General features: G+C 44.5%; 1 protein-coding gene across 1 annotated transcript in view; it reads left to right on the top strand.

Annotated features, from left to right (window-relative positions):
- The window catches only part of DNAH3 (dynein axonemal heavy chain 3), a 348,463-nt gene extending 328,545 nt beyond the window's left edge, over positions 1–19,918 (top strand). Inside the window, 7 exon segments of the mRNA XM_040440318.1 lie at positions 3,832–3,948; positions 6,387–6,541; positions 7,319–7,486; positions 11,796–11,938; positions 14,173–14,377; positions 17,859–17,996; positions 19,376–19,918. Coding sequence (XP_040296252.1) covers positions 3,832–3,948; positions 6,387–6,541; positions 7,319–7,486; positions 11,796–11,938; positions 14,173–14,377; positions 17,859–17,996; positions 19,376–19,729 — 1,280 coding nt within the window. The 3' untranslated portion in view covers positions 19,730–19,918.
- Positions 19,919–26,369: the final 6,451 nt, after the last annotated feature.

Raw genomic sequence — 26,369 nt, 5'->3', positions numbered from 1 at the left:
CGTAATAAACAGTGCAGTTTGCCGAGGGTTAGTCCAGTACTCACATGGATGAAGGTGATATCCTATTCGTGGCGTCCCACGTGAGGTGAGTATAGGGTAAACTTACCTCTGACTTTTGTCTGTTGCAAATAGAAGGCTTCAATAATACCTCATTGCCGCAGATGCAGTCTGTTATGACTGGTAGACAGAACTCTGCTGTAAACCGTAGTTCTTCTCTAGTTGTCCCAGGATCAGCTTGTGGTAAGGCTCCCTGTATGTCTTTGGCGTCCCTCGTGTCTCCGGCGGTGCTTGTACAGATGATGGCGCTCAGCTAGCTTCCTGCTACTTCCTGTAGCACGCCAATCGCTGCCGTGATGTCTGGGCTTGTTTGGGTGAAAGCGCTTTCTTTAACATCGGCTAGGAGAGCGATGTTAGATATCCAGTTGCCGGTTATTATAATGCCAGATATCTTGTCCTATACGCCAGACGCATTTCGAAGAATCTACTGTCTTCTTCCTCAGTGGCTCTCTGTCAGGCTGACCGGCTTTTATCTATCTGTCTTCCGGGAGGGCTCTATGGTAAATCTGGAATGGATCTAGGGATGTTAAATAGGATTCTTGTTGGGTTGCGGTTCCATTGCGTTTTACATGCGTCTTTTCGGCATTGATGCGTTTTTTGCTAGTAGGCATCTCTGGCTCTTGTAAAAAGCCTTCTATAGATTATTTTGGGTTAGGCTCGTTGCACTATCGTTCAGTGTGAGCGATTATACGAAACAGATGAAACAAATATGTAAAATATATATAAAAATAGAAATATATATATGGATATATATACAGGTTTGGCAGAGTGCGTAGATTTAGAAAAGTGCAGCAACAGTCCGACAGCAATAAAGGAGCTACTTTCACACTAGCGTTCGGAGCGGATCCGTCTGATGTTTCATCAGACGGATCCGCTCCGATAATGCAGAACGGATGCGTCTGCATTAAAACTTAGAAAATTTTCTAAGTGTGAAAGTTGTCTGAGCGGATCCGTTCAGACTTTACATTGTAAGTCAATGGGGAACGGATCCGCTTGAAGATTGAGCCATATGGTGTCATCTTCAAGCGGATCCGTCCCCATTGACTTACATTGTAAGTGTGGACGGATCCGCTCGCCTCCGCACGGCCAGGCGGACACCCGAACGCTGCAAGCAGCGTTCAGGTGTCCGCTCACTGAGCGGAGCGGAGGCTGAACGCTGGCAGGCGGATGCATTCTCAGTGGATCCGCCTCCACTGAGAATGCATTGGGGCCAGACGGATGCGTTCGGGGCCGCTCGTGAGCCACTTCAAACGGAGCTCACGAGCGGACACCCGAACGCTAGTGTGAAAGTTATGTATCAGACGAGAGATATCTTTCTGTATAGTTTTCTTGTAAAGAAGAAACATAGCCCTGATTTTGCAAGAAAACTATACAGGTCACAGTTTGAATTTAATATAGATTTTTTCTTACACTATTTTGGTATTAAGTAACTTGTTTATCACATTGATGATTCATTAAACTTTTTTTTTTTGTTTTGCCTGAGATCGGAATGACCTCTGCCTGGACCTTAGAACTTGCATCTCAGTAGCTATCCTACAAGCCTATGAGTTGATACCCATATTTTACTGAATAATCGCGGTGCTGCTATTGCTTTGCTCTTGATATATTTCCTATATTTTTCCTATTTTACCTGAAGATATCTGTACGGACATTTTATATATACATATATTTTATATTTCTAGTTACCTTTGATACACACATCCATTTAATAAACTAATTTTAGCGCTGCTATATATTGAGTCTATGTGAGTCCATTTATAAGAGTGCCCACTGCCCACTCTTTTTCTTTTTTACTTTGTCTAACTTTATGCCATCTATTGGTCGGCTTAGTTTGAGACAGAATTTATGCTAGAATTGTGGCGCAATTATGGTGGAAAACATCTCATCATAAGTCCCGTCTCTTTCCTGTGAAGTCTCGCACCTTCTTGCTAGGCCCCACACCCTTTTCAAGCGAGTTTTTGACAATGTTTGACTTTTCATGTGAAATAATGTAAGTGTAGCTGTGGTCTTAACAACTTCTAAAAGGAAAGAGGAGACGGCTTTCTAGGGTATAATGAAAGGCTCTGCAGCAGAGCTCCTTACCTTTGGGTGTTGCCCTGAGGGTGCAACAACCATTAATGCAGTTAGTAAAACTGAAGATCGAATTTCAGCCAGACACTCCCTCCGGATCGCTCACGGCATCGGAGTAATAATCAGAAGAGCAGGAGAAGATGGTATGGGGCAGCGGCCCGACCAAGGTAAGACAGTCAATCTTCACTGGTTCAGCAACAAAAGGTTTATTCAAAGTTGTTCAAGTAACGCGTTTCAGGGCCAGACCTGCCCCTTTGTCAGACCAACACAACTTGGTGTGACTGGCCCTGAAAAGTTTTACTGGTTTCGGGACCAGTAAATAAACTTTTTGTTGCTGAATCAGTGAAGATTGACTGTCTTACCTTGGTCGGGCTGCGGTCTTAACAGGTAAGTCATTACCCTTTTGGGCTGTGATGGCTAACCTCCGGCACTCCAGCGGTGGTAAAACTACAACTCCATAGGAATAAATGGAGCATGCTGGGAGTCGTAGTTTTACCACCGCTGGAGTTCCGGAGGTTAGCCATCACTGACCTAGGGTATTATGGCTGCTTTTCAGCTCATCAATGACAACAACTCCTGTGAAGCATCTAGCAGAGTCAGAAATACATTTTCAGTCTCATTTTCAGTATCCCTCCTCCTTGCTTTATACCGCAGCTACGCTTATTTCGATTGGTTGCTGTTTATAAGCACAGGTCAAACAGGCTATCAGCGCAGGTAGTGATTTCCATTATGACAAGGGTAGAATGATTATAGATAAATAGGAGGATTACGTCTTGCCCCTGTAAGTTGTGCCATGTATTGTCGGCTCAGTAACCTCATTTAAAGAGATCAATTTTATATTATCTATACTGGAGGAATACAGATTTCAGAAATTACGCCCACATCACTATTTGCAATTCATAGCGCCTAATGTTAATGGAGATGATTAAGTGATTATTATGCCACAGTAACGGTGCTAGCATTAGGTGTAATTACAGCACCGATCCTTACATTAAGGCGCCGGAGCCTTGTATACATTACAGCGCATGTGATTTCTACATCACCAGGGATGAATCTGACTAACGTATCCCATTCCTACAAGCAGATTTAGTGTGACTTAGGGCTTGTTCACACGCCCGTGCCCGTGCTGTGGACTGCAAATTGCGGTCCGCAATGCACAGGCACCTTCCGTGGGGCAGGCTCATGGGGATCGCAGACCCATTCACTTGAATGGGTCCGCGATCCCTCAGTTCCTCAAAAAGATAGGGCATGTTCTATCTTTTTGCGGTGCGGAGGCACGGAATGGAACCCCAGAAAGCACTCCGTAGTGTTCCGTTCCACATCTCCGGATTTGCGGACCCATTGAAATTAACAACTAACAACTCCATGTGCCTTCTTACATTGCTGTGTGCATAAACACTTGGCAAGCTAGCCCTAAAACCTTATGTCAACCTGTGATGTGGAAGTTCTGGGGATTCTTCTAGACTGTGATGTCCTCCGCACCGGGAGCACCTCTGCTAGAGAAGATAAGTGTTCTGCCATGGAGGACATCATGAACGGGGCACCATCTGGAATCCAGACTGGTCTGTGGGTCATCTAAGACGTGAGAGCACAGATGAGGACCAGTAGGTTAATAGAGCTAGGGATATTTTCCGTCATGTACAGGAAATACATGTGTCATGTTCTGTTCCACAGATTACAGATTTCTCATTATTTTTCTCTAAGGCTGGAACATACCCTACGAATTTAACGAGTCTGACCTTAGGATCAGCATGAGACAGATTCAGATGTTTCTCAATGAATACGAGGAGGTTCCATTTGAGGCCTTGACTTACCTGACAGGTAAATTGTCATTTACAGTACATGAGTAGTTCACTGACTAAATGGTATATACATAATTGACAACCAACAACCAGGACAGTAGAAAAAATATATATATATATATATATATATATATATATATATATATGACAGTGACCTCTACAGCACCCACCCCTTAAAGGGGTTATCCAAGAGTATGAAGTGTCCCCCCATGTGCCGGGCCCCCCACATGGAATATACTTACCCCGCCCCCCTGCGGCGCTTCAGGTCCCCGCACCGCAGTTGCAGCTTCTCCCTGTACACGGATGAAAACATCCGATGTCGGGGGGAGCAGCCAATGGCAGGCGGGGACGAGCCTCCCTAGCATCGTGGGTGATGCTAGGTAGGCTCGTCCCCGCCTGCCATTGGCTGCTCCCTCCGACATCGGATGTTTTCATCCGTGTACAGGGAGAAGCTGCAGGGGCGGTGCGGGGACCTGGAGGGGAGCGGGGTAAGTATATTCTATGTGGGGGGCCCGGCAAATGTGCCGCATTTTGTGGACCGCACATCACCAGCACTCTCATAGAAAATGCCTTTTCTTGTCTGCAATTGCGGATAAGAATAGGACATGTTCTATTTTTTTGGGGATCGGAATTGCGGACCCGGAAGTGCGGATCCGCAATTCCGGATCCGGGCAGCACATCGTGCTGCCCCATAGAAATGAATGGGTCCGCAATTCCGTTCCGCAAAATGCGGAACGAAATTGCAGACGTGTGAATGGACCCTAACAGTGATTTCCACAATATCCCGCCCCCTTAACAGTGACCTCCACAGAGCTCTGTTCCCTTAGAATGTGACCTCCACAACACCCCGCCCCTTAACACTGACCTCCATAGCAGACCGTCCCCTTAACTGTGACCTCCATCGTTCCCTGTCCCCTTAACAGAGACCTCCACAGCACCTACACCTTTAACAGTGACCTCCACAGCATCCTGCCCCCTTAACAGGGACCTCCACAGCTGCACGCCCCTTTAACAGTAACCTCCACAGCATCCGCCCCTTTATTAGTGACCTCCACAGTACCCCATCTCTTTAACAGTGAATTCCACAACATAAGTCTATCAAGAAAAACGGTAGCCGGCACTACCCGATGTGTGATCAATCTGAATAGACCCTTTTAGCACTAGATCAAAAGCGATATTCGGTGGTGCTCTGCTCAAAAGATTTATATAAATACTTAGTAGTATGAAACACAAGTAGCGGCACTCACCATAATGTTCACTTTGCAGCTTTATTGGAAGTAAAAAGGGATCGGACACAGGCACTGCGCAAAAAATCTGACAACATCCGTTTCAGGCACCATGCGCTTTGTCAAGCCAGTGATTTCCACAACACCCCGCCCCCTTAACAGTGGCCTCTACAGCAATCTGCCCCTTAATACTGACCTCCATAGCGGACTGTCCCCTTAACTGTGACCTCCACAGCAGCCTGCCCCTAGGGGGGCCATAGGTCTGGTTTTAGGGTGGACAGTCCGGCTTTCAGACTCCCTGTCCTCCGTCCGGCGCAGAGCCTGGACAGACACAGGGATGTTCTTTTGAACAGCTTACTCTTTGTGCTGTCTGACCGTGCGCTGCAGGGAGAAAGTCACCCTCCCTCCCAGCCCTGCAGCTGACAGAAGTTGATTTTTACCTTCATTTTCTCAATCCCCGTCGGCTGCGGAGTGGGAGGTGGCGTGGCCTAACTAAGTCGGGGAGTGGCTTAGTGGGACCGGGGGCGGGGTTTTTAAGTCCGTCTTTTGAGGGTGGTCTGAGAGGCCACCCTACCTGCCCCTGAACTGTGACCTCCACAGCACTCCGCTCCCCTAACTGTGTCATCCACAGCGCCCTGCCCCTTTAAAGCTGACCTACAGCAGTGAAGAAAAATGGCTCGGTTGTTATGGAAACCTGGTTTAAAACGGTGTGTATGTGGAGACTAAGGACCTGTGAGTTTCTATTGGTTAAGGGTCATGTGACCAGGCTTCTATTGGCTAATGCATTTTTGGGGAATATCTCAGGAACAGTACGCGCTAGAGAGCTGAGACCCGCTCTAAAACCTTCCCGGACACCTGATGTACCTGTGTGCCAAATGTCATGATTGTAAATGTGACGGTGCGGATTCCTTTAGCGGACATGCACACACACTCTCAGCTTTATATATTAGATGTGAAAATGATCTCACTGAGCTTTCTCATCTGAACACACACTAAAAGCAATAAAATGCAGATATATAAATGATATAGAAGGAGATGTGTTCTGTAAATGCAGCACATAATACATTCTAACTTTATGAGGTGTCTAATGGAATTGTGGACAGAAGAGCAGAGTATTGTGGGGTACAATGTGGAGATACTGTGATACTGTAGCGCTCCATGACCCAGGTCTCTGTCCATGCATCCCCAGATAATAGTCATTGTGAACTAATACATGTATTTCTATGTATAGGTGAATGCAACTACGGAGGGAGAGTGACGGACGACAAGGACAGACGTCTCCTTCTGTCACTGCTCTCCATATTCTACAGTCAGAAGATACAGACGGACAATTACAGACTGTCACCAGGAGACACGTACTATGTACCCCCATGTGGCACTTACCAGGTATTGAATGAATATCTATCGTCTATATCTCTGCCTATCTATCTGTCTGTCTATCACACTCATTATGGTGGGTCTCCATACAGTAGTATGTGTAGCCTGCGGCCTCTGTGGACAGCGGCCATGTGATACCTGTATTACCCATCACTTTCCTGTTTCTATCCATCCATCTGTCTAGCGTAGTGTTATAATCATTTTAGAAGCAAAGACCCTTTTTGGCCCAGAATATATTTATAAACATTAAAGGATTCAATAGCCAAAGGCTATAGGAATTCTATTTTTGGCCTGTATTTTTTTTAAATTCTTTTAAAATATAACCTTTTATTTTTTTCTTGTTTAAAATAGACAAAAAAGAAAAAAAAATCTGTCTATTTATATTCTCAGAAAGCCTTCAGTGATAAAGGTGACAGGAGAAAATAAATACAAATATTTTGCTTCTTTTTTCTCTATTTTAAATAAGAAAAAATAAAATAAAAAAACAGGCCGAAAACAGAATTCCTATAGCCTTTGGCAATTGAATCCATTAGTGTTATAATAATAATACCCATTCAACCCCTTTGGCACTGCTTAGAGATTTCTGTTACAGGAAATCGAATCTAATATGATCAGCTAGGAGCCCTTCATTGTGTGGTTAGAGATACGCCATGTAGTGTGCCGTTCAGCTGGATGTTACTGGATGTCCGTAATAAGTTATATGATGTAACAGAGGGCACTGCGGTCATTGCCATTTTTCGTTCTCATGTTACGTTTTATTACTCACACGTCTATATTTTCTTTCAGTCTTTTGTGGATTACATTAGAGGTTTGCCATTGATTACTCATCCGGAGGTGTTTGGGCTCCATGAGAACGCAGACATCACTAAGGATAACCAGGAGACCAACCAGTTATTTGACGGCGTTCTTCTCACTCTTCCCAGACAAACAACTGGGAGCGGCAGATCCTCTCAGGTAAGGCCACGTATCATTATGTATGCTGATAATGATTTCGGGTACAGACACACTAGCAGGTTTTTTTATGCCCTTTCTGAAGCCAAAACCAGGGGTGGAATCCCAAAAAAGTAGAAGTAGTGTCTGTTGTGGAGCTAACTCTATTTACCTGCTTTCTGGCACTCGGTTGTGACTCCATGAAGCAGAGCGTCCTGTAGTAAAGGCAAATTTTTACAATTTCCATACTTGGCTCGTGCGCAGTAGAAGCAGAGTGTCCTGTAGTAAAGGCTAATCTTTACACTTTCCATGACTGGCGCTTGCGCAGTAGAAGGAGAGTGTCCTGTAGTAAAGGCTAATCTTTACAGTTTCCATGACTGGCGCTTGCGCAGTAGAAGCAGAGCATCCTGTAGTAAAGGCTAATCTTTACACTTTTCATGACTGGCGCTTGCGCAGTAGAAGCAGAGTGTCCTGTATTAAAGGCTTATCTTTACAGTTTCCATACCTGGCTCGTGCGCAGTAGAAGCAGTGTGTTCTGTAGTAAAGGCTAATCTTTACTATAAAGCACTGCTTCCACTGTGCATGTGCCAAAAAGGGGATTCAGCATATGTGCAGTAGACACCAAAGCACGGGAGTGTGCATCGAGATTTGGATGTGTGCCCCCTCTCCTCCTCCTTCTTGCGCGTGATGAGGAGTGATGCACGACCTGTGGAGACGGCTGTTTATAGGCAGTACTGCAACAGAAGATCTCGGAAAAATGACAGAAATCAAATTTTTAAAGGGCTTCTGTCACCCCCCAAAACTCATTTTTCATATTTGGGCATAATAAAATCCTTATTGGACGACTATTCCTTATATAGGGCTCTTACTTTGTTCTGTGGCTTCGTTTCCTTAAAAATCGAGCTTTTAAAATATGCAAATGACTTCACTACCAGCAAGTAGGGCGTCTACTTGCTGGTAGCCGCCACATCCTCCTTTTAAAAAAACGCCCCCTCCTCCAGTTGACAGGGCCAGCGAGCGCTCTCCTCCTCCGGCTGGCCCTGTCAGCATTTCAAATCCCGCGCCTGCGCCTTACGTGTCTTCATTCGGCGCAGGCGCTCTCAGAGAAGGACGCTCGCTTCCTCAGCACTCCCTCAGTGCGCCGATGACGTCTTCTCTTTCGGGTTTAGAGGTGATGTCATCGGCGCAGGCAGGGAGTGCTGAGGAAGCGAGCGTCCTTCTCTCAGAGCGCCTGCGCCGAATGAAGACACGTAAGGCTCAGGCGCGGGATTTGAAATGCTGACAGGGCCAGCCGGAGGAGGAGAGCGCTCGCTGGCCCTGTCAATCAACTGGAGGAGGGGGCGTTTTTTTAAAAGGAGGATGCGGCGGCTATCAGCAAGTAGACGCCCTACTTGCTGGTAGTGAAGTCATTCGCATATTTTAAAAGCTTTATTTTTAAGGAAACAAAGCCACAGAACAAGGTAAGAGCCCTATATAGGGAATAGTCGTACAATGAGGATTTTAATATGCCCAAAAATGAAAAATACTTTTTGGGGGGTGACAGAAGCCCTTTAAAGAGGACTTGTCACTGTATAAATGATGCTTGAATGAGTCCACAGCAGGGTAAGTGCTTATCATTGTGATGCGTGAGATAACCAGGACTCATTGAAGAATCCTTTACAGAAAAGATGTAAACCTGATATTGTGACAGGCTCTCTTTACTATGTGCAGGCTCTGGCCTTTCCTTTACAATTAGAGGACTTGACTTGTGGGTGCACTTTGCCCCGCTATACAAAGATGTCTAAAAGATGGAGGCCTGGAACTCTCTACCTACCAGCCACAGGCTGATAAACATGTCCATCAGAACGCGGCCTCGGCTGCTTTACATTCACAGCACACCCTACATTGGACATTTCATATTTATCATACATGTCCATAACCATCCCTGCAGATCCTGCTTACATTATAATAATTTATAGATGGTTATTGAAATCTGTCTACATTACCACACTCTCCTGTCAATCCCTTCACCTCTTAAATCTTCTCAGTGCCACATGTCCCATCTCTATTCATTTTCTTCCTGTCCCTTCTCTTAACTGTTTTATGACTTACTCGACCCTCTGACAGTAATTCCTTACCATATTCGCCATAAGGGAGATAATGTAAAATATTCCCCCAGGGTTCACCTAACCAGGGTCTTGTCGAGGAGGGAGGGCATGAAGGGTGCGGACACTGACAAAGACACAAATTCAAACATAGACACATACAGACAAGGCTATTAAAATGGCAAAAATATATATTTTTACATATGTTAGTGGCTACCGTCTGTAAAAAAAAAAAAAAAAACGTCTGCAATCTTTATTCATTTTCAGACCCCCTGATATTTATGCTAACTGCCTGACTGTCGCTAAAAAATAACTTTTATTGAAAAATCATTAAAGAGTCAGTGATCGTTCACAGAATCTATATTCAGGCTAGGCGTCAGAGAAAGCACGGTGCAGTGTTTGAGAAAATATTGCTTGCACCACTGTTATCTACTGTGCCTCTAATCTATACCCCCATGTTCTCTATTTGAATGGCACAGGGGTGGCTGAGTCTCATTTTGATTCCGAAAACTCTAACCTAAAAATGGTGTGAGTTGCGCTTATGGGGTGTTACTGATAAGCTAGATGGCATAGCTGCTGTTCATTTATTCCACAGCCATATGTCCCCACGTAGCACCCCTCTGAGTGTCGGGGCCCCCGCCTGCTTAACACATTCAGGCTTTTCCAGGCACAACTCCAAATCCCCATAAATCACTAATGCCCATGTGGCTACATTAATTTCTAAACATGTTTGCAAGCGTAGTGTAAGCTCGACACGTTTCTTGGCTGCACTTAGAACAGCCTATTTATCAGGAGCTACAATTAGAAACAGACAAACATGTAACAGAGTGGCTGCACGCTACTAATAACGAGCGCGCAGCGGGCAGTCTCTGGCACTGTAATGGCCCCCTGGTATTTAGTTTACAATCTTCTCCTAGTTACAGACCTTTCTTATGTAGGCGCGTCCCTCCCAGTAATAGATGCTAGACCTGTGTGTCCAGGATGCTGCTGCCTTCCCCCTGCAAACTGCCTTGTATGTGGCTTCCTTCCTATCTACAGCCCTTCTCAGATCTGTTCTCCCATCTCCACACTCTGATCTGCCGTATACAACCCCCTTCCCATCCCTGCTGCTAGATCTAACACTGAGAGAAGGGAAGGGGAGAGCATCACAGACACTAGTAGAGCTCTGGCAGATTTATGCCAGATTCAGAAGCACCGGCAGCTAGATGAAGGGCTTACACACATTTTGCAGAAGTAAAATGGTAGAGAATAGTTGTTGACGTTTTAAAACGCCCATGCAGAGATTGCAGCAGCATGCTACTCAGTGAATGTCGTGCTCCCCATCTCTGCCTTCCCATTGATCTATACACAGCACTCAGCGAACGCTGGGCACAGAGATCAGGAAGCAGCAATGCTCCATGCTCTTGTCCCAGCAGTCTTGTGAGAGCCAGGCCCACGTCGGCTCTGCAACTAGGTTGTGCAGCCTCTCTGGGGGCTGTATTCCCCATGTCAGCGCCAGTTAACGGAGGAATCTGCAATAACAAAACGTAAAGTTAAATGTCCCTCAAAAGTCTTGCATTACCTTTTAGGGACACAAAATGTAAAATGAAAAAAAAAGACAAAATAAAAAAAATAATAGAAAGGGGAATTAATAATAAATAAATATAATAAATAAAAATAAAGCCCTATGTATCACCAAAAAATGTGCAAAACAGAAAAAAATAATAGAAAATGCGCCTGGTCAGGAATGGGGGTAAATGGCCCTGCCAGCAGTGATGGCCAGTTCGCATTGGTCGCCCGCGAACACATGTGGGCTGCCATCTTTTTTCACAAGTCCGGCGAGGCACAGGTAAGTCCTTACCTGTGCCTGTGCGCGAGCCGGTCTGAAAACAAATGCGGTCACCGGGAGCAGGCAGTTCCGAGAACAGCCTGATGAAGGCCCCCGGTGGCTGTTCTCGGAACTGCCTGCTTCCGCTGACCACATTTGTTTTCAGACCGGCTGGCGCACAGGCACAGGTAAGGGCTTACCTGTGCCTCGCCGGACTTGTGAAAAAAGATGGCAGCCCACATGTGTTCGCGGGCGACCAATGCAAACTGGCCATCACTGCCTGCCAGCAACTGGTTACATTTTCATTTAGGAGGTAAGTGAACAATAATAAAACACAATCAGTGCAAAGGTATCCCTGGTCTATAACAGTGCCACAGGGGTCTGGGTCGGAGGGAAGACCCCAGATATGTTCCAGAAATCCTTACCTCTATTTTACTGACAGGAAATAGTTGAGGATTTGGCGAGAGATATCCTGAACAAATTACCAAGTGGTTTTAATCTGGAGAAAGTGATGGAGAAATATCCTGTTGTCTATGACGAGTCTATGAACACAGTGCTTAGACAAGAGTTAATCCGCTTCAACAGGTAAGCCAGCACTGCAGCCTATCAGCACAGGTTTATATGGCGTGCCGTTTGTTCTGGGACTTTGATTTTACTTGGGGACGTTTTATTTGGAGACTTTGAATTTAGTCACAGTAAATTTTGGAATGCAGTGTACCGCATTAGCCTTCAGAGAATGTTAGAGCCATGTATTGGTCAAAGAAGTTTGAAAATTAAGGACTCCCTTTGATGTTTTTCTATATCCCCAGCAAGTTGCAGTCCCTAGTTTAAAGGGCATCTGTCAGCAGATTTGAGCTGAAGCCAGTTGTGTTGGTCCCATGTTCCTATGTGCCCGCATTGCTGAGAAAAACTATGTTTTTTATATATGCAATGACCTAGAGTCTCAGCTCTCTCTGCAACTGCCGCACCCTCTGCACTTTGATTGACAGGGCCAGGCAGTAAAAAACATCATCACACCTGGTCCTGTCAATCAAAGTGCAGAGGGCGCGGCAGAAGCAGAGCGAGCTGAGCCTCTAGGTGCAATGGTAACGCCCCCGTTGCCCCTAGAGGCTCATTTACATATATTAAAACATACCGTATTTTTCGTCCTATAAGACGCTTTTTTTCCTCCCCAAAAATGGGAGGAAAATGCCCCTGCGTCTTATGGGGCACACGGAATCTGTGGATGGCACAGTTAAGGGGTGGGGGTCTGTGGATGGCACTGTTATGGGCTGGGGGGGGTCTGTGGATGGCACTGTTATGGGGTGGGGGGTCTGTGGATGGCACATATATAACAGTGCCATCCACAGATCCCCCCCCCTGTAACAGTGTCCGTCATCCACAGCTCCCCCCATAAGTGTCCGTCATCCACAGATCCCCCCATAAGTGTCCGTCATCCACAGATCCCCCCATAAGTGTCCGTCATCCACAGATCCCCCCATAAGTGTCCGTCATCCACAGATCCCCCCATAAGTGTCCGTCATCCACAGATCCCCCCATAAGTGTCCGTCATCCACAGATCCCCCCATAACAGTGTCCGTCATCCACAGATCCCCCCATAACAGTGTCCGTCATCCACAGATCCCCCATAACAGTGTCCGTCAGCCACAGATCCCCCCCATAAGTGTCCGTCATCCACAGATCCCCCCCATAACAGTGTCCATCATCCACAGATCCTCCCATAACAGTGTCCGTCATCCACAGATCCCCCCCATAACAGTGTCCGTCATCCACAGATCCCCCCCATAACAGTGTCCGTCATCCACAGACCACCATTAGTTCCAAACCCACCAAAAGCACACCTTTTGGTTAAAAATTTTTTTTTTCTTATTTTCCTCCCCAAAAACCTAGGTGCGTCTTATAGGGCGAAAAATACGGTAATTTTTCTCAGCAATGCGGGCGTATTTGAACATGGGACCAACACAGATGCCTTCAGCTGCCAAGTGCACATGTAACAGGTCAGCCAGTTGCTGACAGATGCCCTTTAAAGGGGTTTTCCAGGCTCCTGATATTATCCTCAGGATAAGTCATCAATATCCGATCAGTGTGGCCCAGCATCTGACATCCCCACGGATCAGCTGTTCCCTGCAGCCACTGGTGCTGGAATTAGGTCTTTGAATGGAGCAGGAAGTGTAGTAGCCGCACCAGGGCTCCTATTACAGTGAATGAATGCTGAGCTGCAGTGCCCTGGTGCGGCCACTACACTCGGAACGGAGCTGTGCTTCCTGCTCCATTCAAGAGCCACAGGGAACGGCTGATCGGCGGGGGTGCATAAGTTCAGTCCCTCGCTGATCAGATATTAATTACCTATCCTGCGGATATGCCATCAATCTCAGGAGCCTGGAAAACCACTTTAAGATGGCCATGTTCCCAGACAACCCCTTTAGTCTCATCTTATCCAAAGGCAGATTTTATAATGGTCTCCCTCTGTGTATATACCTCTACTTGGTGACTAAAATGGAGCGATGAGAGACATGCGAGAGCTATTCCCATATTAGTCCCATACGGCCAATGCTGTCATCAGTGAGCACACAAGCTTCACCTACTTACATCCAGTCTCGCCATAAGGTACAGGCGGTTTTGTCCTTGCCAGCTCCTGCTGCTAGATTTGTATGCGTCTAACCCTCTAGGATTTTGGGATGTGTTCTCTGCTCTAGCAGAGGTTCCCTGACTTATCACATAAAACAGACTTCATACGCCTCGGATCATTTCTTTGCCAGCACTAAAAACCGTTCTGTCATTTCACGCTGCAAACCTCCCGCTTGCTTCCTTGGCCACAGGCTCACAGAAGTTGTACGGAGCAGTCTGATTAATTTGGGCAAAGCCGTGAAAGGCCAAGTGTTGATGTCATCTGAGCTGGAGAACGTATTTAACAGCATGCTGGTGGGAAGAGTGCCCGCCATGTGGGCAGCCAAATCCTACCCATCCCTCAAGCCACTGGGCAGCTACGTGTCCGACCTGCTCTCCCGACTGCAGTTTCTACAGGTAATGTCTGCGATTAGACACAGTCAATGTATTCCTGACGTGTGTGTTTTATTCACGTGAAATAACAACTCTGGGGCATATCGTCTGACAACTGGGTGTTACTGTTCCTCTGACACTCTAAGCATTGATTGAACGGTAACTTCCAGGAGGAATAACAGAGGAATGGCACAATGCAGAATTCAATTCAGTTTAATGGAGAATACAAGCATTTAGTAAAACCGTCATATCAGGACAAGGGCATAGCTGAGGAGGGCACCGGGTGAGGGTTTCTGAAGATCCCATCTTTATTCTTTTAAGTTACAGCAGCCGGAGCTTCTTTCTAGCTGTTGTAACTTGATCCAGGGAGCAGTTCTCTCAGGAGGGGAAGAAGTGGGAGGACAAAGCACTTCTGTAGGGATTAGGTTACATTACACAGTTCTGGCTACAGCTACCAGTAGAGGGAGCTTAGGAGCTTACTTATACTGTTCCTACATTGAACTCAATAATAAAGCAGTAAGCGCCCCCCAGTGGTGGCTACAGGCAGCCAAACCTTTATCATTTAAAGTGATTGTTCCAAGAATTAAACTTCATCTGCCCACAGGATAGGGGATGAGTGTCTGATCGGTGGGGGGATTCTGTGTGCCCCCCACATGAATGGGAGCGGCAGTTGAGCAGGATTCACTCCAAGCCTGTGCTCAGGATCATAATTGCAATTAGGTGACGGTCATATTAGTTTAGTCAGGAACTACACACACAGGTACTTACATAATGGACAGATGATTGCACAATGCAATCTTCTGAGGATGTACTGAAGTCATGAAATACATTTTGCACACATTTTCATGTTTTTATAAAAAATTGTATACATCTATACTCTAGAAAATGAGCGACTTGGTCCAACAAGACATTGAATCTATAGTAGTAACACAGACATGTGGGACGTTATAGACAGGTGCTGCCCTCTTGTGGTACAGTTCGATACTGAATACATATTTTCTTCATGTTTATAAAAATTAAGCCCTTACAGATGCATCCAGTTGGGAACTTAACAACCAGATTTTTTTTATTTATTTATGACCTAATGTTAGAAGTAGAGTTGCTGCAATACCAAAATTTTGATTTGGTTTCGATACCATAAAAAAGTATTGCGATACTCGATACCATTCGATACCACGCAAAAAAAATAAAACAAAAAAGCCACGTGCATTCCGCATTTTAAAAAATGGCGAATCGCGCAGATTTTTAAAAATATTTTAATAGTTTCGACTTTTCGGACGTGGCGATGTTTATTTATTTATTGTTTATATATTTTATATGTAAAATTGGGAAAGGGGGTGTTTTATACTTAATATTTTGGTGTGTTTTTTTAAACTTTTTTTTTTACAGTGTATTTAATAACTATCCTGGGATCTTCTAATCCCTTGTCTATTCACCCTAATAGAGCTCTATTAGGGTGAATAGGACTTCACACTCTCCCTGCTGCTCTGTGCATAGTACACACAGCAGCAGAGAGATTACCATGGCAACCAGGGCTTCAGTAGCATCCTGGCTGCCATGGTAACCGATCGGAGCCCCAGGATTACACTGCTGGGGCTCCGATCAGAAGCTGCCACTGCCACCAATGAGGAGGAGGGGAGGGGACCCTGTGGTCACTGCCACCAATGATTATAATACTGGGGGGGGTTGAGGGGGGGAGGGAGACAGCAGCTTCTCTAGTGGGCGTTCCTTCTCCCTGCGCTACAGCCAGTGAGAAGGAACGCCCACTAGAGAAGCTGCTGTCTCCTTCCCATTGCTCAGATAGTAATTAGCATATGGAGCAGGACTGCAGGAGACGGTAATGGGGCACAGGCGCATAGCGGGTGAACAAAGCGGCGCCCAGGAATAATAGTAAGTGCTGGGACATCTCTGGGCGCCGCTCTGTGTAGCACTCATTAGTACAAATACAGGAGGCGGGTGCCGGCTGTAGAATCACATAGCTGGCACCCGGCCTCTATGACAGGGCGCTGCGATCCACGGCAATTAACCCCCCTGTCATAGAGGCCGGGTGCCAGCTATGTGATTCTGCAGCCGGCACCCACCTCCTGTATTTGTATTAATGGGTTTGTTATCTTCATTGGTGGTGCAGTCCACCCCCCCCCCCCCCCCACAACCCCAGTATTAAAAACATTGGTGGTGCAGAGCAAGGTTCCCCCCCCCCCCCAGTATTAAAGTCATTGGTGGCAGTGGCCACAGGGTCCCCCCTCCTCCTCATTAGTGGCAATGGCAGTTCCTATCGGAGCCCCAGCAGTGTAATCGCGGGGCTCCGATCGGTTACCATGGCAGCCAGGACACTACTAAAGCCCTGGTTGCCATGGTAATCTCTCTGCTGCTGTGTGTACTATGCACAGGGCAGCAGGGAGAGTGCAAAGTCCTATTCACCCTAATAGAGCTCTATTAGAGTGAATAGAACAACGGATCAAAAGATCCCAGGTTCTAGCCCCTAAGGGGGGAAATAGTTATTAAATAAAAAGTAAAAAAAAAAAAAAAAAAATATTAAGTATAAATCACTCCCTTTCCCAATTTTATATATAAACAATAAATAAATAAACATATTACATATCGCTCTGTCCGAAAAGTCCAAACTATTAAAATATAAAAAAATATCTCCTATGCGGTGAACGCCGTAACAGAAAAATAAATTAGAAAAACTGCGCGATTTGCAGATAGGTAAATAGGATAGGACTGTTCTATTATGGGCCGGACTTTCCATAAAATGCAGAATGCACGAGGCTTTTTTGGTGTTTTATTTTTTTCGTGTGGTATCGAATGGTATCGAGTATCGCAATACTTTTTTATGGTATCGAAATCGAATCAAACTTTTGGTATCGTGACAACCCTACATTGGACATACCCCACTTACGTGGATAAGCAGATATAACAAAATCTTTCCCTTTCATCTTGCCACAGTCTCAACGGTGGCATCCCAACCCCTATAATCCTCACTCATCTCAATGGAAAAGAGGTCTTCTCTATCGTAGACAGCACCGGAATTTGTATCATTGGCTCCCAACTACCACCAAGCTATGGGGCACATTTATTAAGACCGACGTTTTAGCTAGCGGTGGATCCGCCGGCGTTATGAAGAGGTGCCTGCCTCTCTATAACTTTAGTGTATCCACCACCGCTTCAAAATGTAAGACATAATACATGACCCCCTATGTTACTATGAAACATTACAACTACAAGATAGTAATTGAGACCCATATATTGTAAAATCAAGGCCGCCATGTTGGGACCAGATTTGCAATTCTTCTTAATTAGGCCCTTTTCATTATATCTCCCATTGCTGTAACTGGTGCTGTACTGCCATAATGGGGCCTACGTTCACGGATAGATCTGCCGTTGGATGGTTAGTCAGTGATGGAGGCACCCTACGTATCACGGTGTTAAAATTATCTTTATGATTTGGCTTTAATTGAATCCATACTAATCTGGACACTAATGGGATGTGTACTCCTCACAGGACTGGATAGACAACGGGCCGCCCAAGGTGTTCTGGGTTTCAGGATTTTATTTTACTCAGTCATTCCTGACAGGCGTCTCCCAGAATTATGCAAGAAAGTACACCATTCCCATAGATCACATCGGATTTGAATTTGAGGTAAGAAAATGTCTTGGCATTAAGGTTACATTCACAACAAATGTTGAAAATGTGGCTTTCAAAATCAGTGTTTTTCAGGCTTGTTTTTTGACGAGTTTGGTGCGTTTTTTTTTTATTCCTTTTTTGACGCAGTTTTTTAAACCAATTTTGGGCGTATATTTCATTCCAAAACTGCATTTTCCATTCATATCTTTCAAGCAGATTCTGCAGGTATAGGGCATGCTGCTCCTTTTTTTCTGTTGCAGTATGAACCACGCCAAAAAGCAAGTGCTGCTTCCCATTGAAATAATTGAAAGCTTTTAGGAGTCCTTTTTTTGACTCCGAATCAGAAAATGCTCCAAAACTCTGTGTGATCGGACCCTAAGGCCTCTTGCCCACGAACGTTTTTTCCGTTTACGTTCTGTTTTTTTTTTCGTTCCGTATACGGACTGTATACGGAACCATTCATTTCAATGGATACACACAAAAAATGGAAGGTACTCCGTATGCCTTCCGTTTCTGTTTTATCGTTCTGTTCAAAGTCATATTATTGTCCGCATAATGGACAAGGATAGTACTGTTCTACTAGGGGCCAGCCGTTCCGCAAAAAACGGAATGCACAAGGACGTCATCTGTATTTTTTGTGGATCCGTTTTTTGCGGACCGCAAAATAATGTAAAAAGCCATACGGTCGTGTGCAAGAGGCCTAAGGCTGATATCTGCTACAGGGTTGAATGTGGCTGGGAAAATCCTAATCCAGTACAGAGAAATTAGTTGTCACCGGATGTTGCATCTTGGTGATTACTGACACTATTAATTAGTTTCTTACCTTTTTCTTGCTCTGCCCCGTTGCCCTGTGTTACTCCTTCCACCCCATTTGCAGTTCCAGGAGTTTCAGAGGTTCTTAAAGGGGTTGTCTAAGATAAGAAAAAAGGGTTTGCATATTTTTCCTGAATCAGCCCCACTCTTGTCCTTGGGTTGTAACTAGCGTTGCAGCATAGCTGCATTCTCTTGAATAGGGCTAAGCTGCAATACCAAACAAGAGGGATGTTTTTTTTCTTGAAATCTAAAACTAATCTCAGACAACTCCTTTAATAGGGTTTCCCTATAAGTAAATATCATATTCACGACACAGATCCTAAACAAAATGAAAAATGTAGCAATAAAAATGGATCCAGTGAAATGTTATATTTATTTACATAGCAAGTGCTCAAAATGTATAGCTATGTGCATTTTCGATGAGCTGGAAGTAAGAAGGAACCATATTTACAGCTGCCAGAGGGGGAAGAAGACTGATACTGTTTAGAGACAGCCCCAGATTAGCTGTAGCAAGTGGACACAAGAACTTTTACAATCTATTACATTTTCATTGCACTATGATTCCCAATCTTTCATTTTAGGTGACCTCTCATGAGAACACAATAGACAAGCCTCCAGAAGATGGCGCTTATATTAAAGGACTTTTCCTGGAAGGAGCTCGGTGGGATAGACAGAAAATGCAATTAGGAGAATCTCTTCCTAAAATTCTCTATGATTCTATACCCATTATATGGCTGAAGCCAGGAGAAAGTTCCAAGTTCGTCCCCCAGAACTCATACTTTTGTCCTGTGTACAAAACCAGCGCAAGACGAGGAACGCTGTCCACAACAGGACATTCCACCAACTACGTCCTCTCCATCGAGCTGCCCACTGACATGTCTGAGAAGCACTGGATAAACCGAGGGGTGGCCGCCCTATGCCAGCTGGATGATTAGCTCCTGGGCGGAATAATGTCAAATTTATTCATCGTTGCTTTGCACAATCTCCGTTCTATTACAGGATACACCACACGCGATCTGCACTTGCACTATGCAAAGTCTCTGAATGCAGAAAGATTAAATAGATTTTATTATGCTATGGAAATCTGTGCAATAAATGGCTGGGTTAACACAGGACTGATTAGCTGAGGATTTTCGTGCGGCATATCTGCAGCGTTGTACATTATACAAACTACAAATTGGCGTGGTATTAAAAATCAGGAAGTGCTCAACCCCATATGCAGTAGTGCATCTATACCGGGGGGGGGGGGGGGGGGGGCAGATCCTGCACTTGTGGTCCGTTGCTAATGGCAATCCCCAGCAAAAATGCATACAATGGAGGATGCCTGCAGCGGACCACAAGTACCACAATGGACATCCTACACAGGATAGCAATTGTGTGAATGTGATAAGCAGTCAAAATAACATAACAAAAACAAAGACAGGTGCACTCTGCGGTCTTACTAACCCTAACATGTCCTCCAAGCAGGATATGTTGGCTAATTCTCAATTTTACACAAGTACGAGGGTTAGTAAGACCGCAGAGTGCACCTGTCTTTGTTTTTGTTATGTTATTTAGCGTTGTACATTACCAGCAAAGTGGATGAAAATTTCACAATTCTCATCCACATGCTGCATTAAAAAATGCAGCAGTCATTTAATTTGAAAATATTTTTTTTGTTAAATGTGGAGGACAAGCGATACTAATGATTTTTGCAATATACTGGTACTTTTTTAAAATTTATTTAGCCTTTGAAATTGTTTTTTGAGAGTTGCCATGGAGATCCTATTTTCACTGTGGCCGTACAGATGCTCATGGCTCATTGCTGCTGCCTTCACTGCCTCCGTAATATATAGCTAAAACTGGCCATAAATACTATATATACTGTTGCAAGAAAAAGTATGTGAACCCTTTGGAATGATATGGATTTCTGCACAAATTGGTCATAAAATGTGATCTGATCTTCATCTAAGTCACAACAATAGACAATCACAGTCTGCTTAAACTAATAACACACAAAGAATTAAATGTTACCATGTTTTTATTGAACACACCATGTAAGCATTCACAGTGCAGGTGGAAAAAGTATGTGAACCCCTAGACTAATGACATCTCCAAGAGTTAATTGGAGTGAGATGTCAGCCAACTGGAGTCCAATCAATGAGATGAGATTGGAGGTGTTGGTTACAGCTGCCCTGCCCTATAAAAAACACACACCAGTTCTGGGTTTGCTTTTCACAAGAAGCATTGCCTGATGTGAATGATGCCTCGCACAAAAGAGCTCTCAGAGGACCTACGATTAAGAATTGTTGACTTGGATAAAGCTGGAAAGGGTTATAAAAGTATCTCCAAAAGCCTTGCTGTTCATCAGTCCACGGTAAGACAAATTGTCTATAAATGGAGAAAGTTCAGCACTGCTGCTACTCTCCCTAGGAGTGGTCGTCCTGTAAAGAGGACTGCAAGAGCACAGCGCAGACTGCTCAATGAGGTGAAGAAGAATCCTAGAGTGTCAGATAAAGACTTACAAAAGTCTCTGGCATATGCTAACATCCCTGTTAGCGAATCTACGATACGTAAAACACTAAACAAGAATGGATTTCATGGGAGGATACCACAGAGGAAGCCACTGCTGTCCAAAAAAACATTGCTGCACATTTACAGTTTGCACAAGAGCACCTGGATGTTCCACAGCAGTACTGGCTAAATATTCTGTGGACAGATGAAACCAAAGTTGAGTTGTTTGGAAGAAACACACAACACTATGTGTGGAGAAGAAGAGGCACAGCACACCAACATCAAAACCTCATCCCAACTGTGAAGTATGGTGGTGGGGGCATCATGGTTTGGGGCTGCTCTGCTGCGTCAGGGCCTGGACGGATTGCTATCATCGAAGGAAAAATGAATTCCCATGTTTATCAAGACATTTTGCAGGAGAACTTAAGGCCATCTGTCCACCAGCTGAAGCTCAACAGAAGATGGGTGTTGCAACAGGACAACGACCTAAAGCATAGAAGTAAATCAACAACAGAATGGCTTAAACAGAAGAAAATACGCCTTCTGGAGTGGCCCAGTCAGAGTCCTGACCTCAACCCGATTGAGATGCTGTGGCATGACCTCAAGAAAGCGATTCACACCAGACATCCCAAGAATATTGCTGAACTGAAACAGTTCTGTAAAGAGGAATGATCAAGAATTACTCCTGACCGTTGTGCACGTCTGATCTGCAACTACAGGAAATGTTTGGTTGAAATTATTGCTGCCAAAGGAGGTTCAACCAGTTATTAAATCCAAGGGTTCACATACATTTCCCACCTGCACTGTGAATGTTTACATGGTGTGTTCAATAAAAACATGGTAACATTTATTTCTTTGTGTGTTATTAGTTTAAGCAGACTGTGATTGTCTATTGTTGTGACTTAGATGAAGTTCAGATCAAATTTTATGACCAATTTGTGCAGAAATCCATATCATTCCAAAGGGTTCACATACTTTTTCTTGCAACTGTGTGTATATATATACAGTACAGACCAAAAGTTTGGACACACCTTCTCATTCAAAGAGTTTTCTTTATATTCATAACTATGAAGGCATCAAAACTATGAATTAACACATGTGGAATTATATACATAACAAACAAGTGTGAAACAACTGAAAATATGTCATATTCTAGGTTCTTCAAAGTAGCCACCTTTTGCTTTGATTACTGCTTTGCACACTCTTGGCATTCTCTTGATGAGCTTCAAGAGGTAGTCCCCTGAAATGGTCTTCCAACAGTCTTGAAGGAGTTCCCAGAGATGCTTAGCACTTGTTGGCCCTTTTGCCTTCACTCTGCGGTCTAGCTCACCCCAAACCATCTCGATTGGGTTCAGGTCCGGTGACTGTGGAGGCCAGGTCATCTGGCGCAGCACCCCATCACTCTCCTTCATGGTCAAATAGCCCTTACTTTCAAAGTTTTCCCAATTTTTCGGCTGACTGACTGACCTTCATTTCTTAAAGTAATGATGGCCACTCGTTTTTCTTTACTTAGCTGCTTTTTTCTTGCCATAATACAAATTCTAACAGTCTATTCAGTAGGACTATCAGCTGTGTATCCACCTGACTTCTCCTCAACGCAACTGATGGTCCCAACCCCATTTATAAGGCAAGAAATCCCACTTATTAAACCTGACAGGGCACACCTGTGAAGTGAAAACCATTTCAGGGGACTACCTCTTGAAGCTCATCAAGAGAATGCCAAGAGTGTGCAAAGCAGTAATCAAAGCAAAAGGTGGCTACTTTGAAGAACCTAGAATATGACATATTTTCAGTTGTTTCACACTTGTTTGTTATGTATATAATTCCACATGTGTTAATTCATAGTTTTGATGCCTTCAGTGTGAATCTACAATTTTCATAGTCATGAAAATAAAGAAAACTCTTTGAATGAGAAGGTGTGTCCAAACTTTTGGTCTGTACTGTATATATATCAATGTGTATGTGGGTGCCAGCTTATACAACCTTGACCAAGGAACAATAAACAGCAGTATGAAATCCATGGCACTCCAGAGATCTCAGTGAAGAAAACTGTGTAGTTTATTCACCCATCACCGTACAACGTTTCAATCCTCTGCAGGATCTTTCTCAAGTGTATACATATATAGCCTTGTCTGGCTTACATCGGTACACTGTCAGCGGTGATCGCAGACAGTTTATATGCAGTTTGTATACCTTGTGCGCTAACGAGTCACCGGGAGATGCAGGACAGCCGGCTGTAAGCTCCTGCATCTCCTGGCGGCTAGATAGGTAGTGCCAGGCATACAGATGGCACCTACTTTGTCAGCACTCACTGAAAGTGTACTGATGGAAGCCAGACAGGACATTAAATAGAGATATGGGGGCACATTTATTAAGACTAGCATTCTAGACGCCAGTCTTAATAAAGTCCTAAGCTGGTGGTGGTTCCGCCGAAGTTATGAAGAGGCGACGGCCTCTCCATAACTTTGGCGAATCCAGCGCCATTTCTAAATGTAAGGCAGCTTCCTTGCTGTCTTACATTTAGACCATTTTCTACACCTAAAACAGGCGTAGAAAATGGTCAATGAGACAAGCCTGCCGACCCTTCCACGCCACACCCACAATTTTAGACCTTGCGTCAGCGGGGAGACTAACCGTTGCGCTAACATCTGCGCCTGAAATACGTCTAATTTAGATGTATTTCAGCTTATTAAATGACCGCCATGGTATTTATAGCCAGTTTTGGATAAATATTTTACTAGCAAGTGTAGTAGAGTAATAGAAACCCAACAGTCATGACATGCATGCTGCTGATTCTCTGTAATTCAATCACTTATTGAAAGGGGCATGTTCAAAATAAAAGCAGTGTGGAGTTCAATGAGTGAGGTCATTCATGCTTTGAAAAACAGGTGGCAATTATTGCCCTTATTTAAGGAAGGAAGGCAGCAAATGTTGTACATGCTGGTTACAGTGCATTTCTCTCTGAAATTCGAAGGAAAATGGGTCGTTCCAGACATTGTTCAGAAGAACAGCGTACCTTGATTAAAAAGTTGATTAGAGAGGGGAAAACATATAAAGAAGTGCAGAAAATGATAGGCTGCTCAGTTAAAATGATCACAAATGCTTTAAAATGGCAACCAAAACCTGAAAGATGTAGAAGAAAGCGAAAAACTACAATTCGAATGGATAGAAGAGGTTACAATTTTCCAAAGAGCACATTGACTGGCCTTAAAGGGAACCTCTCACCGGGATTTTGTGTATAGAGCTGAGGACATGGGTTGCTAGATGGCCGCTAGCACATCCGCAATACCCAGTCCCCATAGCTCTGTCTGCTTTTATTGTGTAAAAAAAAACGATTTGATACATATGCAAATTAACCTGAGATGAGTCAGGGAAAGTAAGATTGTTCTTTTTGGGTCTAGTGGCCGGAGACAGTTTGTCAGACGACCCCCAAACACTGAATTCAAACCACAGTACACTGTGAAGACAGTGAAGCATGGTGGCGCAAGCATCATGATATGGGGATGTTTCTCATACTAAGGCCCCCTGCACACGAACGTGTGCACCCTGTGGTCGTGCTGCGGCCCACAAAATGCGGGCCGCAATGCACGAACACAGCAGCAGCGGATTGCGTACCCATTCACTTTAATGGGTCCGCGATCCGGCCATTCCGCAAAAAGATAGGACATGTTCTATCTTTTTGCGGAACGGAAGTATGAGACGAAACCCCACGGAAGCACTCCGTAGTGCTTCCATTCCGTGCTTCCGTTCCGCACCATTCTGCATCTCCGGATTTGTGGACCCATTCAAGTGAATGAGTCCGCATCCGTGATGCGGAATGCCCGCGGAACGGCACCTGTGTATTGCGGATCCGCAAATGCGGTCCGCAATACGGCAACGGGAAGCACACGTTCGTGTGCAGGGGGCCTAAGGTGTTGGGCCTATTTATCGCATACCAGGGGTCATGGATCAGTTTGAATACATCAGAATACTTGAAGAGGTCATGCTTCCTTATGCTGAAGAGGAAATGCCCTTGAAATGGGTGTTCCAACAAGACAACCCCAAACACACCAGTAAACGTGCAACATCTTGGTTCCAGACCAACAAGATTGACGTTATGGAGTGGCCAGCCCAATCACCGGATCTTAATCCAATAGAAAACTTGTGGGGTGACATCAAAAATTCAGTTTCTGAGACAAAACCAAGAAATAGAGAAGAACTGTGGAATGTAGTCCAAATAAAAGCTATTAGAAGGATTTTGAGCTTTATTCACTTTTTTAAACACACTGCTATTATTTTGAACACAACTGTACCAAGTTTGAACGCCAGTTTTCTGGCATTGAAAAGTCACATTTTGGCATAAGTGCCATTTTGTGCTGAGATTTGACACTTTTTGTAGTTTTACACCACTCTGAACACTTTTGAAAAGTTATTTAAAAGTGGGTGTGGTAAGTATTGTAATTGTACCAGATTTATAACTGGAACTTTTATAAAATAAAAGTTGCAAAATCACTCCAATAGGACATTGTGAAGCAGAATCTGTGGCTCCAAATTCAACAAACATTGTGTGACTTTTGATAAATTTGGTGCACCGGTAGCTCAGGGAAAATAATAAACTGATCAATAACGGGGTACCAGGTGACTTTTCAGGATACGCTCTTGTGTGTGTACATGAGGAATGACACTATATTCGGCCGTTATATGAATTGTATCTGGCATTTTTCACCAGTCTTCCCTTCTGCCATGTCTCTTTCTAGGGCTACTTTCACATATGCGTTTTGGTTTCAGGTTTTAAGATCCAGCAGAGGATCTCAAAACCTGACCAAAACGGATCCGTTTTGATTCTACATCAGGATGCATCCGTTCCGTTAGGATGGGATTGTGTGAAATCAAAATGGAACAAACTGGATCCCTTACTAAATACATTGGAAGTCAATGTGTGACGGATCTGTTTTTTTAGGATTCTATGTCACCATTGATCCAGTTTGTTCCATTGGGATGATCGGACACAAAACCGCAGCTTGCAGCTGTGTCCGGTCACATAACAGAATGCTGCCGGAACGGAAGACATCCTGATGCATCCTGAACGGATCTATTTCCCTT

Source organism: Bufo bufo, chromosome 7 (genome assembly GCF_905171765.1).
Source record: "Bufo bufo chromosome 7, aBufBuf1.1, whole genome shotgun sequence".
Lineage (NCBI taxonomy): Eukaryota > Metazoa > Chordata > Amphibia > Anura > Bufonidae > Bufo > Bufo bufo.
The sequence above is the reverse complement of the archived record's forward strand: the minus strand, read 5'-3'. Positions and strand labels throughout refer to the sequence as shown.